Source organism: Eleutherodactylus coqui, chromosome 13 (genome assembly GCF_035609145.1).
Source record: "Eleutherodactylus coqui strain aEleCoq1 chromosome 13, aEleCoq1.hap1, whole genome shotgun sequence".
Lineage (NCBI taxonomy): Eukaryota > Metazoa > Chordata > Amphibia > Anura > Eleutherodactylidae > Eleutherodactylus > Eleutherodactylus coqui.
In genome coordinates this window covers 63080090-63097782 of record NC_089849.1, presented here as the reverse complement: position 1 = coordinate 63097782, position 17693 = coordinate 63080090, and the positions used below count along the sequence as shown (strand labels likewise).

At 44.7% G+C, this 17693-nt stretch overlaps 1 protein-coding gene across 3 annotated transcripts in view; it reads left to right on the top strand.

Annotated features, from left to right (window-relative positions):
- The window catches only part of WFDC3 (WAP four-disulfide core domain 3), a 79200-nt gene that overhangs the window by 38629 nt on the left and 22878 nt on the right, over positions 1 to 17693 (top strand). Inside the window, exon 1 of one of the 3 annotated variants that reach the window (XM_066587241.1) lies at positions 11409 to 11561. The exons of 1 other annotated variant lie outside the window; for it this stretch is intronic. In XM_066587241.1, the coding sequence (XP_066443338.1) occupies positions 11474 to 11561 (88 nt within the window). In that variant the 5' untranslated portion in view covers positions 11409 to 11473. Of the gene's footprint in view, positions 1 to 11408; positions 11562 to 17693 lie in introns of those variants that run through there. One more of the 3 variants, XM_066587238.1, reaches the window with a different exon arrangement.

Genomic DNA, 17693 nt, shown 5'->3' with positions numbered 1-17693 from the left:
TAGTGCCTGTGTCCTGAGAGGGGGGTTGCATCTCAGTGGCAGGTTGGGGCACAGGGGGAGAGGCAGGGGTGCAAACCGGAGGCGCTGAACGGCCTTCGTCCCACCTTGTGGGGTGCTTGGCCATCATATGCCTGCGCATGGTGGTGGTGGTGAGGCTGTTGGTGTTGGCTCCCCGGCTGAGCTTTGCGCAACAAAGGTTGCACACCACTGTTCGTCGGTCGTCAGGCGTCTCTGTGAAAAACTGCCAGACCTTAGAGCACCTCGGCCTCTGCAGGGTGGCATGGCGCGAGGGGGCGCTTTGGGAAACACTTGGTGGATTATTCGGTCTGGCCCTGCCTCTACCCCTGGCCCTGGCCACCGCACTGCCTCTTGCAACCTGCCCTGCTGATGCCCTTGACTCCCCCTCTGAAGACCTGTCCTCCTGAGTAAGCGTTGCACACCAGGTGGGGTCAGTCACCTCATCGTCCTGCTGCTCTTCCTCCGAATCCTCTGTGCGCTGCTCCCTCGGACTTACTGCCCTTACTACTACCTCACTGCAAGACAACTGTGTCTGATCGTCATCGTCCTCCTCACCCACAGAAAGTTGTTGAGACAGTTGGCGGAAGTCCCCAGCCTCATCCCCCGGACCCCGTGAACTTTCGAATGGTTGGGCATCAGTGACTATAAACTCCTCTGGTGGGAGAGGAACCGCTGCTGCCCAATCTGAGCAGGGGCCCGAGAACAGTTCCTGGGAGTGTTCCCGCTCCTGAGCAGGTGTCATTGTAGTGGAGTGAGGAGGCTGGGAGGAAGGAGGAGCAGCAGACAGAGGATTCGGATTTGCAGCAGTGGACGGCGCAGAACTGCGTGTTGACGATAGGTTGCTCGAAGCACTTTCTGCCATCCAGGACAGGACCTGCTCACACTGCTCATTTTCTAATAACCGTCTCCCGCGTGGACCCATTAATTGGGCGATGAATGTGGGGACGCCAGAAACGTGCCTCTCTCCTAATCGCGCAGCAGTCGGCTGCGACACACCGGGATCAGGAGCTCGGCCTGTGCCCACACCCTGACTTGGCCCTCCGCGTCCTCGGCCGCGTCCACGTCCTCTAGGCCTACCCCTACCCCTCAGCATGCTGTATTACCAGTGATTTGATTTCACACGCAGGAAATAAATTGGCGCAAGACTGCAGGCCAAATATAATTTTTTCCCTTTTGGGAAAACGAAAGGCCCCACTGCCTCTAGTGAATGAATAATCTAAGTTTAATAACTGTGCTGTGTCCCTGCTAATGTGTCACTGAACGTGAGGGTAGCAGAGTTATTATAACTCTGGCAGAGCAGGTATTTTTTTTCCCAATTAAGGAAAGCAAATGGCGAAGCCAGCAGTAAAGCGTAGCTGGGTGCGTCTGATTTAGCAATGTTGTTCACGCAGCTCACACGTGTCCACCGCCCGTAAGGACGGACAGAGGCTGGACAAATAGATTTGTTTTCAGTTTTTTCCCACCAAAAGGCAGCACTGCGTATATTCAATGAACATGAGAAGTTTAATAACTGTGCTGTGTCCCTGCTAATGTGTCACTGAACGTGAGGGTAGCAGAGTTATTATAACTCTGGCAGAGCAGGTATTTTTTTTCCCAATTAAGGAAAGCAAATGGCGAAGCCAGCAGTAAAGCGTAGCTGGGTGCGTCTGATTTAGCAATGTTGTTCACGCAGCTCACACGTGTCCACCGCCCGTAAGGACGGACAGAGGCTGGACAAATAGATTTGTTTTCAGTTTTTTCCCACCAAAAGGCAGCACTGCGTATATTCAATGAACATGAGAAGTTTAATAACTGTGCTGTGTCCCTGCTAATGTGTCACTGAACGTGAGGGTAGCAGAGTTATTATAACTCTGGCAGAGCAGGTATTTTTTTTCCCAATTAAGGAAAGCAAATGGCGAAGCCAGCAGTAAAGCGTAGCTGGGTGCGTCTGATTTAGCAATGTTGTTCACGCAGCTCACACGTGTCCACCGCCCGTAAGGACGGACAGAGGCTGGACAAATAGATTTGTTTTCAGTTTTTTCCCACCAAAAGGCAGCACTGCGTATATTCAATGAACATGAGAAGTTTAATAACTGTGCTGTGTCCCTGCTAATGTGTCACTGAACGTGAGGGTAGCAGAGTTATTATAACTCTGGCAGAGCAGGTATTTTTTTTCCCAATTAAGGAAAGCAAATGGCGAAGCCAGCAGTAAAGCGTAGCTGGGTGCGTCTGATTTAGCAATGTTGTTCACGCAGCTCACACGTGTCCACCGCCCGTAAGGACGGACAGAGGCTGGACAAATAGATTTGTTTTCAGTTTTTTCCCACCAAAAGGCAGCACTGCGTATATTCAATGAACATGAGAAGTTTAATAACTGTGCTGTGTCCCTGCTAATGTGTCACTGAACGTGAGGGTAGCAGAGTTATTATAACTCTGGCAGAGCAGGTATTTTTTTTCCCAATTAAGGAAAGCAAATGGCGAAGCCAGCAGTAAAGCGTAGCTGGGTGCGTCTGATTTAGCAATGTTGTTCACGCAGCTCACACGTGTCCACCGCCCGTAAGGACGGACAGAGGCTGGACAAATAGATTTGTTTTCAGTTTTTTCCCACCAAAAGGCAGCACTGCGTATATTCAATGAACATGAGAAGTTTAATAACTGTGCTGTGTCCCTGCTAATGTGTCACTGAACGTGAGGGTAGCAGAGTTATTATAACTCTGGCAGAGCAGGTATTTTTTTTCCCAATTAAGGAAAGCAAATGGCGAAGCCAGCAGTAAAGCGTAGCTGGGTGCGTCTGATTTAGCAATGTTGTTCACGCAGCTCACACGTGTCCACCGCCCGTAAGGACGGACAGAGGCTGGACAAATAGATTTGTTTTCAGTTTTTTCCCACCAAAAGGCAGCACTGCGTATATTCAATGAACATGAGAAGTTTAATAACTGTGCTGTGTCCCTGCTAATGTGTCACTGAACGTGAGGGTAGCAGAGTTATTATAACTCTGGCAGAGCAGGTATTTTTTTTCCCAATTAAGGAAAGCAAATGGCGAAGCCAGCAGTAAAGCGTAGCTGGGTGCGTCTGATTTAGCAATGTTGTTCACGCAGCTCACACGTGTCCACCGCCCGTAAGGACGGACAGAGGCTGGACAAATAGATTTGTTTTCAGTTTTTTCCCACCAAAAGGCAGCACTGCGTATATTCTATGAATAATAACTGTGTTGTGGCCCTGCCTATACAATTCTTTCCCTGCAGTATCAATGGAGGGTGGAATGCTCTGCAGAGGCGATTTTGAGAAGCCCAAAAAAAATGCAGCACAGCTAACAGCAGCCTGGACAGTACTGCACACGGATAAATATGGCCCTAGAAAGGACCGTTGAGGTTCTTGAAGGCTACACTCACTCCTAACACTCTCCCTGCCTATGCAGCACTTCTGTCCCTAATGCCAGGTGCAACGCTCTGCAGAGCCGATTTTGAGAAAAAATAAAAAGCACACTGCTAACAGCAGCCAACACACAGCTATCAGTGGCCCTAATAAGGACCTTTGGGGGGTCTTGAAGCCTACACTAACTACCAATTCTTTCCCTACAGCAGCTCCGGTATAAACAGCACTGTCCCTCATCTAACTCACACCGCATCTGAGGCGAACCGTGGGAGGGGCCGACTTTTATATTAGGCGAACACCTGATCTCGCCAGCCACTCACAGCAGGGGGGTGGTATAGGGCTTAAACGTTGCAGGGGGAAGTTGTAATGCCTTCCCTGTGTTTCAATTGGCCAGAAAAGCGCGCTAACGTCTCAGGGAAGGAAGTGAAAGTAACCAGAACACCGCATGGTGTTCGTTACGAATAACGAACATCCCGAACACCCTAATATTCGCACGAATATCAAGCTCGGACGAACGCGTTCGCTCATCTCTAGTAGCCATATAAAGATTTGGTATTATTTTCAACAGCAGCATTTGGAGTTACATATATATTGATTCCCTCTTATTAAGATTTTTTTATTTGGTGGGGCGTCCTCTTTTCAAACAGTGCTGGCGTCAGCTGTTTATTACAGCTGACACCCACAGGCAATAGCTGCAATCGGCTGCGTGGCCGATTGTGGCTATTAACCCTTAAAATGCCGCTGTCAATTCTTACAGCAGCATTTAAATCCCCCGAATGATGTTTGGGAGTCCCATACGGCCCCACCGCGGTGAGATCGGGAGAGTCATGCAGATGTCATGGCAGCCTGGGGCCTTCTGAAAGGCCCTAGGGCTGCCTTAGGAGACTGCCTATCAAGCCATCCGCATGGGGTGGCTTGATAGACTGTCTGTCAAATCACAGTATGACGTAATGCTATAGCATTACGTCATACTGCAGGAGCGATCAAAGCATTGCTAGTTGTAGTTGCCCAGGGGGGCTTGAAAGAAAAGTGAAAATAAAATCAAAAAAGTTTTATTATTTGTAAAAAAAAAGAAGTTTAAAATTACCCCCCTTTTGCTATATCTATAATTAAAAAAATCTAAATCATAAAAGAAAAATACATATTTGGTATGCTGCATTCGTAAAAGTCTGAACTTTCAAAGTAGTGCATTATTTACCTCCGGAAAAAAAAGGAACGCCAGAAATGCACTTTTTCAGTCACCCTGTCTCCCAGAAAAAACACAATGAAAAGCAATCAAAAAGTCGTATGTATTACTAACAAACTACAGGACATCCCGCAAAAAATGAGCCCTCACACAACTACGTCGCCGGAAAAATAAAAAAAGTTATTGCGCACAGAAGATGCAGTAGAAAATAATTGAAAAAGATTAAATGTCTGAAAAAAAAAGAGTAGTATAGTAAAAAAAAAAACTACATAAGTTTGGTATCGTAGTAATTGTACTGACCCATAGAATAAAGTTATCATGTCATTTTTGTTGCAGTTTTTGCGCCGTAAAAACAAGACGCACTGAAAGATGGTGGAATATGTTTTTTTTTCTTCATTTTACCCCACTTAGAATTTTTTTAATGTTTTTCAGTACACTTTATGGTACATTAAATAGCACCATTGAAAAATACAACTCGCCCCGCAAAAAACAAGCCTTCATACTGCACCGTCAATGGATAAATAAAGGAGCTACGAATTTTTTATGGTTCAAAAAGTTTTTATTTGGTCTGCCATGGAAATACGATGAATACAAAGATGTGTGAGCAAATCCTCAAATAAACAATATTGACACGCTTAAAAACTATCCTTATGCTTTAGTTTACATTCTCTATCTCTAAGGCCTCAGTCACACGGGCGCATCGGCACCCGTACACCGGCGCCGATGCGCCCGTGTGACTGACACCAGCAGACGGACGTACCTGCAGACGGCTCCATTGCCGGTCATGTGTTCTTTCCTCCGGCGCTACAGAGAGACGGCCGTCTGCAGGTACGTCCGTCTCCTTCCTGCAGTCACACGAGCGCATCGGCACCGGTGTACGGATGCCGATGCGCCCGTGTGACTGAGGCCTAAGGCAGTTTATTTTCACAATGTAAACAGCTCTAGCTTAACACTTATGTGCCTAGTCAGGCATATATTGATTACTTATACAGAATAAAGTAGAAGGAAAAGAGGATGAGAGAAAAAAATATATAACAAGTGAACAAAGTTGTGGATAGTTAGGGTACGAGCACACAAGTACCTCAAGAGAAAAAAAAGAAGAAAAGAGAGAGAGAGAGAGAAAAATAAAGGAGGGGGGGGGGGAGAGGACAGGTGTGGGAGAACAGCGCCCGGCCTTTAAGCGAAAATATGAAGAGATAATAGCTTATGGTCTAGTACTATTGGCCAAAGTGGCGGTTGTGAGTGGGGTGGGTAATGATCCACTTTCCAGCCATACACTGAGGTCCGGAGAAGAGCAGAACTGGTTCCAGATTGTCCACATAGAGGCACATTTGTTGTGTCTCAGTTCGTCTTTTGCGCAGAGTTCCTTCATGTATGTTAAGTGATCTAACGCTTTCAGCCACATCAATCTAGAGGGAAGTGTTCTAGATCTCCAGTTTCTCAAAATTATTAGGCGCATGGCTAGTATGAAGAATCTGAGCAGAGAGCTCTTTATGCAGGTTATTGAGCCTGGGAACATAGACAGCAATGCTATTTCTGGAGTGAATGTGATTTTGTTTCTGCATACAGAGGAGTACAAGGTGTTGACCTCCTGCCGGAGGGGGCGGATCAGAGGGCAGGACCACCACAGGTGGACTAGTGAACCTGTCCCTGAAAGACATCTTCAACATGTATCCGCATACTGAGGGAACATCCTGGCCAGCCTCACCGGGGTCCAATACCATCTTGTCAATATTTTGTAGTTTAATTCTTGCATTTTATGGGTCAGAATGTACGATTTCCTCCATGACTGGGGGCGAGATACCGAGGTTCCTCTCCCATTCCCTCTGCAATTCTCTGCTACCATTGCACGTGCCCTCCTCCACAAACATCCGGTACAGCATTGATATCTTCTTTTGTACTGAGGGGACCGAGGTGCACAGCCTCTCAAAGGGTGTGATAGGACGCCTCATCAGTTGTCTATCCCCCAGAGCCCCGACATAGTGGCGCAGCTGTAGGTACTGAAACCACGCTCCGGGGGGGGGGGGGGGGGTGTCTCTTATCTCCCAGTATCTCGTGCAGTGTTTTAAATCCATCGCCTGGGGTTATGTCATGAACCCTGGGAATCGTGTCTGAAATAATGTTTGTCAAGGGAGAACCCTTTACGAAGTTAGGGATATCCAGGTTTCCCACTAAGGAAGTGAGCGGGCCCGGTCTTAAGATCAGTCCCAGTTTAGTCGCTGGACCTATCCAGGCTGATACCATATCCTCCAGAAATGGAGATAGTCCCAAGCCCCTATGTTTTCCTCAACTTGGTAGCCAAATAAGGCCTAGACCATTAAAAGGAGCAGAGTCCTGTTCCATTTCTACCCATAGCTTCTGTGATCTACTGTGGAACAGGTCCAGGATCTGTCTGGTCAGTGACACTCTGTAGTAAAGGGAAACGTTTGGGATACTCATACCTCCCGATAAGAAAGATCCAGGCAAACAGATAGGAACTGTCTGAAGAATATAAAGAAATCTTGGTAGGGTGTTCATTTTTACTGCACTTAATCTGCCGAACCAGGACATGGGAACAGACTTCCATCTATTAAAGTCTGCCTCCAGCATGGACAAGAGCGGTTTATAGTTTTTCAAAAAAAGGTTGTTCAGATCTTTCGTAATCATCACCCCTAGATATGTCATCTCATTGCGATTCCACTTGAACGGAAGGGTGGGCTTTAGGGCATCGACCTCTGAGTCTGGCAAAGTGATATTGAGAATTACCGATTTACTAAGATTTATTTTGAAATTAGAGAGGGTCCCGAAGCATTTGAATTCTGCTAGAACGTTAGGGAGGGCAATTCTGGGATTTGTGATGTATAATAAGAAATCGTCCACGTATAGGGCCACTTTATATTCTTTGCTGGCTACCCTAACACCACCAATATTGGTGTTTGCACGGAGAGCATTCGCCAGGGTCTCCATTACCAGTAAATACAGGAAGGGAGACAGGGGACAACCTTCCCGTGTGCTATTGCATATTTGTATGGGTGATGAGAGCCGCCCATTGGTATAAAGCCATTATCCAGCTCCTAAATCTAAACTGCCTCCAGGAATCCCCAGCTCACCCTATGGAATGGCTTCTCTGCGTCTACTGAGAGAAGACACAGTGGATCCCTGGAGTTATGCGCTCGAGACACAAGGGCGAGCGTTTTTATTGTGTTGTCCCCTGCCTCCCTCCCCGGGACAAAGCCCACCTGATCTCTGTGAACTCTTGACGGGATGTGAGGTTGGAGACGTGTAGCCAGGATTTTTGCGAAAATCTTAGTGACTATATTTAGAAGGGAGATCGGCCTGTAACTATCGCAGGCCGAGGGGTCTTTCCCCAACTTAGGTATTACTGTTATCACTGCCTGTAACGCTTGGGTTGGGAAGGGGCATGGACCAGAGACAGAGTTAAAAGCATTGAGCAACAGGGGGGCTAGATGCTCTCCAAGAAGCTTATAGAAGCGGGGCGTGTAGCCATCCGGCCCCGGGCTTTTCCCAATTTTGAGGAGTTGAATTGCCTCCTTCACTTCCTGTAGGGAAAAATCCCCCTCGACTGCACTCTGATCTGATTCTGTGATCTGTTTGGGAACAAAGTTACGTAAATAATTGTCCCTTTCCTGTATTGACTCTGCTCTCCGATCCCCGTGTCTGTCTGGCAGATTATACAAGTCATGGTAGTATTTATGGAAGCCATTTGTTATTTTTGTGTTTGTGTTGACCATCCCCTCTTCAGGCATATTAATAGCAAAAATATATGTCTGTGGTGACTGTGGGTTCAAGGCTCTGGCTAGTTCCTTGCCGCATTTATTCCCGTATTCATAAAATCTTCCTCTAGCTCTGTCCCTCAGGCCTGGTCAAACAGGTGAAGGATTTGGTTTCGAATTGCGGAGATTTCTGCTGCCCTAGTATTTGAGGGGAATACTTTGTTTATGTTCTCGAGTTGTGTCAGTTGGGAGATGAGGCCCTCAAGCGTGTTGGCCCCTTCCTTCTTCAAGCATGCCCCCATGGAAATAAAGATCCCGCGAAGCATGCATTTCAGGGCCTCCCACTACATGGGATCTGAAGTACTGTCAGACGCATGATCTGTATTGAAATTCTCAACAGAAGTTCAGCAGGTTGTCTTTTAGTCGCCACCTGGTGTTAGCTCTATCTTGTGAGGCTCCTCTAATTGACCCCCAGACCGGAGTGTGGTCGGACCATATGAAGGAGCCTATAGAACTTAAGGGCTCCCGGTTTAGAAATTTGTGTGAAACAAACAAATAATCTAGATGTTGATAACTGTTGTGAGATGGGGAGAAAAAGCTATAATCTCTCACCTCGGGATGTAAGGTCCTCCAAAGGTCAATCAGTCTAAGGCTAGCGTGCTCTTTGCATATCCTACGGAGTGATGTATGAGTAATACCGGACTTACCCCCAGAGGAGTCAAGCGTAGGCTCTAGGCTGAGGTTGAAGTTGCCACCTAGTAAGATGTCGGAGCCATCTGCAAAGGTACTCAGGGCCCCCAGCATCCGGATGCCGAAGCGAACTTGTGCTTCATTCGGAAAATACACATTAGAAATGGTTACAATATCATTGCAAACTTGAATCTTCAAAAAGAGATATGGCCCTTCTTCATCCAGTGATGAAGAGATACATTTGCGTGGGAGTTGTTTGTGTATAGCTATTGACGTACCACCCACTTTTTTAGTGGGGTGCGGGCTATGATACCACGTGGTATAGTTGTGGTTTTTGCAGTTGGGGATTTTATTTCCTTGGAAATGCATTTCCTGTATTAATGCAATCATAATTTTATGCCTGTGTAAGTGATCCAAGATCTGCCCCCTCTTGGCAGATTTGTTGAGTTACGATTTTTTTAAAGAGGGAAGAAAAAAACGAAAATGAAAAAAAAAAGGGCCGAGTCATTAAGGCCTCGGTCACACGGGCGTTTTTTCGGATTTGCGGATCGCATAACGGATGTCATTAGCTGTCATTCAATAGCTGAGGCAGAGAGCTGCCTCTGATTGCTTTCAATGGATCCGACAATACAATTCAATGGGTGAACATCGTTCTTCTCTGCCACAGCTGTTACAGCTGTGGCAGAGGAGAACGATCTTTAGTATATGTTCTCAATGGGGTCGGCACTGCTGCCGCCGGCTGCATTGAGCGTGTATATAGAACACAGCGATGCGCAGAACGCAGATAGGCGCGTTCTGCGAATCGTTGTGTCCTATAATTGATTGCACATCCGCATAAAAAGCGGACATGGGACCGATCCCATTGGGATGCATTTGGTCTATAGATCTGCAGATCGCAAGCATGTCTGCAGATCGGACCAAAAAATGGTCGTGTGACCGAGGCCTAAGGGGTTAAAGCAGTAGAATACAAAAAATGTAAATGCAAATTTGACATTTCCATAATAGTACTGACCCACAGAGTAAAATTACCTTGTTATTTTCACCACACCAGGAACACCATCAAAACAAAACCTCCCCAAAAGTATTGCAATTGCATTTTCATTCCATTTTTCTCTATAATTCTTTAAATTTTTCTTTCCCTCCCGATATGTGATCACTTGCTCGCTCAAGTCACCTGCACCTCAAAGTTATTTTCGCCCTTTTCCACTCTCAACTTGATTACTACAACTAGCGATTGATTGGTCTGCCCCTCCTTAAACTCTTCCCACTCCAATTCATCGTGAATGCAGAAGCCAGGCTTATCTTTTTGTCCAACTGCCACACTGATGCTTCCACCCTGTGCCGGTCACTACACTGATGCTTCCACCCTTTGCCGGTCAAATACAGACTATAATTGAAACTCATCACTTTCACCCATAAAACTCTCCACAGCATTGTGCCACCCTATATCTTCTCCCTCATCTCTGTCCAACAATGCTCTCCTCTCTGTTAATGACATTAGCCTAAGTGCCCCTTTAACTTGAACCTCCCACTGCCATCTCCAAGATTTCTGCTTTCTCCAGAGAGGCATCAGTAGTCAAAGAGGCCCTCCCTGATGCGTAGCAGGATTCCTGTGAGGCCTTTGACTGCGTCGACCATGACAAGCTATGGCAGGACCTACAAGAGCTTGGCGTATCCGCACATCTAGTCAAGCTGATAAAATCCCTTTATACCAATCAAGAAACCACTGTGAGAACACAGTATGGGACCAGAAATTGGTCTGGGATCAGCCAAGACGTCTGACAGGGCTGCATCCTCTTACCCTTCTTGTTTAACCTATTTGTTGAAGGGATCATGCCTAAAATGGGCCTAGACAAATTGGAAATCAGGGTGAAAATAGGTGGAAGAAACATCAACAATTTCCGTTACGCAGATGACACAACTCTGCTTGCAGAAACAGAAGCAGGTCTGAAGCAGCTGATATGGAAGATTAAAACTGAAACCAAAAACATAGAGGGAGCTTGCCTTTAGGGTCCCTGAGGGTCTCGAACGACTAAATGGCCAACAAAAACAACATTATTATGCTGTTGCGGTTGCAACGTGACCCAATTTAATATATATCTAATACATACGAAGAACATCTACACCATAAATATATAGGTGTGACAATGTATACACACATATAATCATTTACATTATGATACCATCACAGACAGGGAAATTAAATTTAAAGCCAGCGACTAGTGGAAAGTCCAGGTATAGGAAGGAATGAGGGCTACATAATGGTTTAGTGAAGTAGATCAGCAGGTTTTCCATGTTACGTTATGTGAAGTTGCATAACTGCAGATTATATTAAAAAGTCTCACGCACAATTTTGCAATAATTACACCTGTACATTGTTAGTGCAGGGTACAGGTCACAATGTACCACTGATTCTGCCTTTTCTGCAAGGCCACCACCCACACGCAGGTCGTCATTGTCTGCTTATTTATAAGAGTCTGCACTCAGAAAGCACATTACAATTATCATAACCATGATGAAGATAAGCAGACTTCAAGCCTCGTTCCTGGGGCTCTTGCTCTGTTCTGTCATCCTGATGGTATCATCATCATCATCATATGGTAAGTTATACCTAATCTAGCAGTATCATAGAAGAGATAGAGATGTTATATATAATGGATGTAGTATGTACACCAGGGCACATTACACACAACATATGAAACAATTTTGTAGGTCCAGGTATCATCCTGATATATATAACATGTGCACTGTTGATGAATCCCATCAGCTAGTGACCTACAGGTAGGTTGGTCCTCTGCCTAAACTCATGGGATTTCTCACTGGGTCAGTATTATGTTGGGACTATATGACTTTTTTGTAATTCTGTTTCATGCGAGGGAAGTGATACTCCAGCCTACCATTGTGTAGGAACACGGATAGTGACACGTCAGCAATCTGTAATGCAGAGCCTCCGGGAAAAAAGTTATCATGTCACTTACATAGCACTAAAAACAAAGCTTAAAGCATTATATAGTATGTGGTTTTATTTGCATTTTAGTAGTTTTTTTTAAAAACAGTCTTTTTGTACAAACATTTTTGTGCAAGTCTTTGTTACCATATCACTTGAAAAACCTCCATCAACATAGCATTAAAGTGCCAACAAAAAACTAAACTCAATGTACCATATGTAGACCTTATTATTTCTCATACAGGGTAAGGCAAAAGTCTTGACACATCTGTTTACCCGGTGTAATTAGGATTCAAAAAATTGACTTCCAATGTATAAAAGTATTTATTGGGCAGCATTGTTTTGGTGCAGAAGATGTTTTCAGTGGCCATTTCGAAATCATGAATCAATTCAACTTAAATTGGGAAAGAAGTCATGTGATATATTAATCTTGGCCAGGATTTACTCAAAAAGACACCGGAAAGGTCAGTTTTGTCCTATCTTTAATTGTTGAGGATTTAAGCAATGCACATTTCACAAAGTACTTTACATGACGTGTTCAACGTGTCCTTCATTCTGCTGGATGCATATGGTGAAACGTTTCATCCAGTCTTTGTGAACACGTTGAAGAACTGAAGAAGGTTCTTTTTCACTCTTTCAGGTGAACCACATTGCACATTTTTTACGCATACACAAGGGACTTTAAAATCACTCCAGAGATAAAAGTCCAGTGAGTCTCTGATAAGTTTTAGCCAAGACTGATATGTCACGTCTTCGTTCGGTTTGAAAAGCCTCAGCTGAATTCAATATGGTCAATGTCAAAATGGCCTCTGAAAACATCTTCTGCTCCAAAAGATATAGTCTTCCTCCCAATTAATGTTTTCACACATTGGAAGTTATTTTTTACCTAATTACGCAAATTAACCTCTTAGTGACCTCCCCCATTTTAACCCTTTTCCAATCCACTGTCTGACGTCTGAAGATATTCTGATTGAAGGCTGTACAGCTCCGATGTTGAAAGACGTCCGGCAGGGTATTCTTACTGTAGATCACTGGCCGCACTGTTGTCGGGGGACTCTCCCGCATGTCCCATGCCGCAGTACTGGCTCTAGCCCGCAGATGGCACCATTGTATAATGGCAGAAAGAGAAAACCCCCTAGGAAACCCTGAATCAAAAATTGGATTGCAAAGTGTTAAAAAATCGTAACTCCTTTATTTATCTATCGACGTAGCTGCATTAGGGCTTGCTTTTTGTGGCACGAGTTGTATTTTCCAATGGTACTATTTGATGTACCATATAATGTACTGAAAAACTAAAAAATTCTAAGTGGAGAGAAATGGGGAAAAAAAATGAAATTCTGCCATCTTTTGTCTTTTTTTTACGGCGCACAAACTGCAACAAAAATAACATGATAACTTTATTCTATGGGTCAGTACAATTACTATGATACTAAATTTTTATTATTTTTTTTGGCTGTAGTACTTGTATTTTTTTTATCAAAGATATTTAATTTTTTTAATTATTTTCTGCCGCCATCTTCTGCGTGCAGTAGCTTTTTTATTTTTCCATAGCCATAGTTGTGCAAGGGCTACATTTTTGCAGGATGTCCTGCAGTTTCCGTTGATACTGTTCTGGAGTACATGCAACTTTTTGATCGCTTTTTATTTCATTTTTTTCTTGGAGACAGGGTGACCAAAACACGCATTTCTGTCGTTCTTTATATTTTTTCTGACAGCATTTATCGTGCTGGAAAATAATGCATTACTTCAATAGATCGGATTTTATGTATGCAACGATACCAAATATGTATTTTTGTTTTATTATTAAACTTTTATTACTTAAAAAAAATTAGTGAAACATTATTGTCCTTATTTTTACTTTTTTTTTAAAGTCTCCAGAGGGGACAACATCGCTCCTGCAGTTTGAAGTCATACTGCTATCGGGCAGGCAGTCTATCAAGCCACCCCACGGGGATGGCTTGATAGGCATTCTGTCATGACAGCCCTGGGGCCTTTCAGAAGGCCCTTGGCTGGCATGACACCCGCACGGCTCCCTGCGATCTCATCGCAGGGGGCCGTACGGGACCCCCAAACATCATGCAGGGGATTTAAATGCCACTGTCAGAATTGACAGTGGCAATTTAAGGGTTAACAGGTCCTATGAGCTGTGTGGCTCATTGGAGCTGTTGTCTCCGGATGTCGGCTGTAAGAAACAGCCGATACGCGGGATGTATGAAGAGAGATTCTCTTTATACATAGACTGCCTGTACAGGCCTCCAAAAGACGTATTGGCATGTGTCCAGACTTTTGCCTCACCCTGTAGATCCCCAGCTAGCATCTGCCAGCAGCTATTTAGATAAAAATATAGAAAAGCTGAAAAATGCATAACACAAAAAGGACACTGAACGCTGTATGTGAAACTTTTTCTAAAGTTGCTTAACACACTGTAGAAAAAAACCTGTTATAGAACCTTGAGAAAATCACCTTAAGGCGAAACTCACAGTAATATTTACTATGTTAATAAAACTCCACTGAGCTACTGTGCTGTATGTTTGCTTTTAATTTCCCAGAGCACACACCTCCCTTAGGCTATGTGCACACTGGACGGATGTGATATGGAAGGTCCACAACAGAAAATCTGCATCAAAAACAGCACCATTTGGTGCAGAATTTTACAAAGATTTTGGTGTGGATTTCACCCCCTCATTAGAAGAGGGGGATTCTACAGTATATCTGGTGCTGTAATTGACATACTGTGGATATAAATTTCTCACCACATGTCAATTTCCGCACCGGTTTGGTGGAGATTTTTCCACAACATGTGGATGAAATTTTTAAAACCGCTACTGTAAGTACTTCAAAAATCCACAGCAAAACTACCCCATGTGGACATAACCTCAGGGGGCTTTCACACGTAACACCCAACACACAGCGGAATGTTCCACCGTGGAACTCAAAATATGCATGTCTACATGTGAATTTTATTGCGGATTTGCTGAGGATGTAAGACATTTTCAAATCCGTATCTAAATCTGCATTCTATACTTTTTTTTCCCGTATGGCGTAAAATTGTGCTGCCAATTCTGGTACATGTAAAAGCACCCTTATGCTTCCATATTTATGGTCCTATAACAGCTGAAAAGTTAGGTAAGTGCTCCTTTCATTTTAATGGGAATGACAGAATTACCCAAGGGGGTGTCGCTCCGAAATTTTGGCAATCCCACTGAAAGCGAATGGAACATTGACCGAGCATTCAATCTTATGCCACTGCTGGGAAAGAAGAAACCCTCACCATGATGGAGAACAGGACATGGTGAGCCCCCCTACGGATCAGCAAATTATTCTTTATCCAGGGGTGTAGCTAGAGGCTCAGGAGCCCATATGCAAAAGTTCAGCTTAGGCTGCAAAACTAATTTACGTACATGATCTAGCCCCTAGACACAAGCTTTCCAAACACGACTCATTTCAATGCGATGTCTGTGATTGGTTCATCGAGCACTGCAGGGATTGACTGAGCTGTAGTGCTTGAGAACCAATCAGAGCCAGCGCTTCCTGAAGGCGGGATTTTTGAACCTCCTGACTAGGAAGTGGCAGCTTAAGAATGCTGGGGCCGCTGGGGGGATCACTATTATTGCTGGAGCCGCTGGGGGTGGTTACTATTATCACTGGGTGGGGGTCCACAGAAATTTCCGCTGAGGACATTCTACAGTATTTCCACATTGTAAAAGCAGTCAAAATCTGCACGCTGCCTATTTTGAAGCAGCCCTGTTTTTTTTAGAACGACGGGGGTAAAATCGTACGTCGTGATAAGCCCCGCCCCCTGACATGTTGGCACTTTGCAGTAAATTTTGGGTTTTGGGCTGCAGTTTGGGCAGTTGGTCTCTAAAAGGTTTGCCATCACTGAGCTAGGGCCTATTTTGGGGGAAACTGTAGGATTTCCTACTGTTAAAGTTGCATCGCACAGCACGAAAACCGTGATTTTGTGCAACGCAACATGCAATGCAACACAAATGAAGGCTCCATAGGGAAACATGGGCTAGAAAAAAAAAATTTGCAAATCGTGGCTGTGTAGAGCATGTTGCGATTTTTATCTCTCGCAAGATAGCATCAGACAAAACATTGCTAATGTGAAAGAGCCCATAGGAAAGCATGAGCTTCACATACATGCGATTTGTAGCGCTGTCGCATCATGAGAAAATCGTGTGATTTTGTAGCTCGTCTGAAAGCAGCCATAGAAGCAACCCTTGCAGTGACAGGTAAAACGGTACGCAGAAGTACCGTTCTCGATATGGGCGAGACAGTGGATAGGATGCCTAAGAGTGGCCTTAAGGCCTACCATAGCTATAAAATCTAATGTAGCAATAAATAATATACTGCAATGTAGAAGTATTGTGGTGTATTACATGAGCAATCAGAAAATCACATGTTTAATGCCCCATCTGAAACATAAAGAATAGTTGAAAAGGAAATAAAATTTACAAATTGAAAAAAAAACACACCTTTTTTGGCATAGCCATTAAAATAAATAAATAGAAGAAATACATACTTAGTATTGCTGCATCCATAGTGAACACTGCAAAATGCAAAAATGCGGTTCTTGGCTCATTCCACCTCCAAAAAAAGCACTAAAAAGTGATCAAAACTTTGTATGCCCCCACAAATTGGTACCTATAAACGACAGTTCGTCCAGTTAAAACACATGTCCTCACCTAGCTGTGTAGATGAAAACGTAAAAAAGTAGTGGTGTTTGAGTGCAGCGATGCCAAAAACAAATAATTTAAAGAAATTAAAGGGGCTGTCCCGCGAAAGCAAGTGGGGTTATACACTTCTGTATGGCCATATTAATGCACTTTGTAATGTACATCGTGCATTAATTATGAGCCATACAGAAGTTATTCACTTACCTGTTCTGTTGCTAGCGTCCTCGTCTCCATGGTGCCGTCTAATTTCAGCGTCTAATCTCCCGATTAGACGCGCTTGCGCAGTCCGGTCTTCTCCCTTCTGAATGGGGCCGCTCGTGCTGGGGAGCTGCTCCTTGTAGCTCCGCCCCGTCACGTGTGCCGATTCCAACCAATCAGGAGGCTGGAATCGGCAATGGAACGCACAGAGCCCACGGTGCACCATGGGAGAAGACCTGCTGTCCATCGTGGGTGAAGATCCCGGCGGCCATCTTCGCAAGGTGAGTAAGAAGTCGCCGCAGCGCGGGGATTCGGGTAAGTACTATCCGTTTGTTTTTTTTAACCCCTGCATCGGGTTTGTCTCGCGCCGAACGGGGGGGGCTATTGAAAAAAAAAAAAAAACGTTTCGGCGCGGGACAACCCCTTTAAGTGATTTTTATGGAACAATAAAAAGAAATTTAAAAAAATATATAATTTTGGTATCATTGTAATGGTAAGGTGAGTTACTCGAGCAAGCCTCGCTCATCTCGAGTAACTGACTTCTCCTCCGAGCATGTTCGGGGGGGGGCAGCATTGGGCTGCGGGGGAGAGCGGGGAAGGGGGAGAGTGAGGGAGATCTCTCTCTCTCTCCCCCCCCCCCCCGCTACCTTCCGCCGCCCCCCCCCCCCCCCCCCCCGCCGAGCATGCTCAGAGGAGAAGGCAGTTACTTGAGATGAGCGAGACTTGCTCGAGTAACTCAGCTTGCCGAGTGTGCTCGCTCATCTCTAATAATGACCCCCAGAAAAATGTTATAACGTCAGTTATGTCACATGGTGAACGCAGTTAAAAAAGAAAATATTAAAGAGCAATGGAAGGATTGCTGTTTTTCACCCCTTCCTCACCAAAAAGTTATAAAATTCATGTAGTAC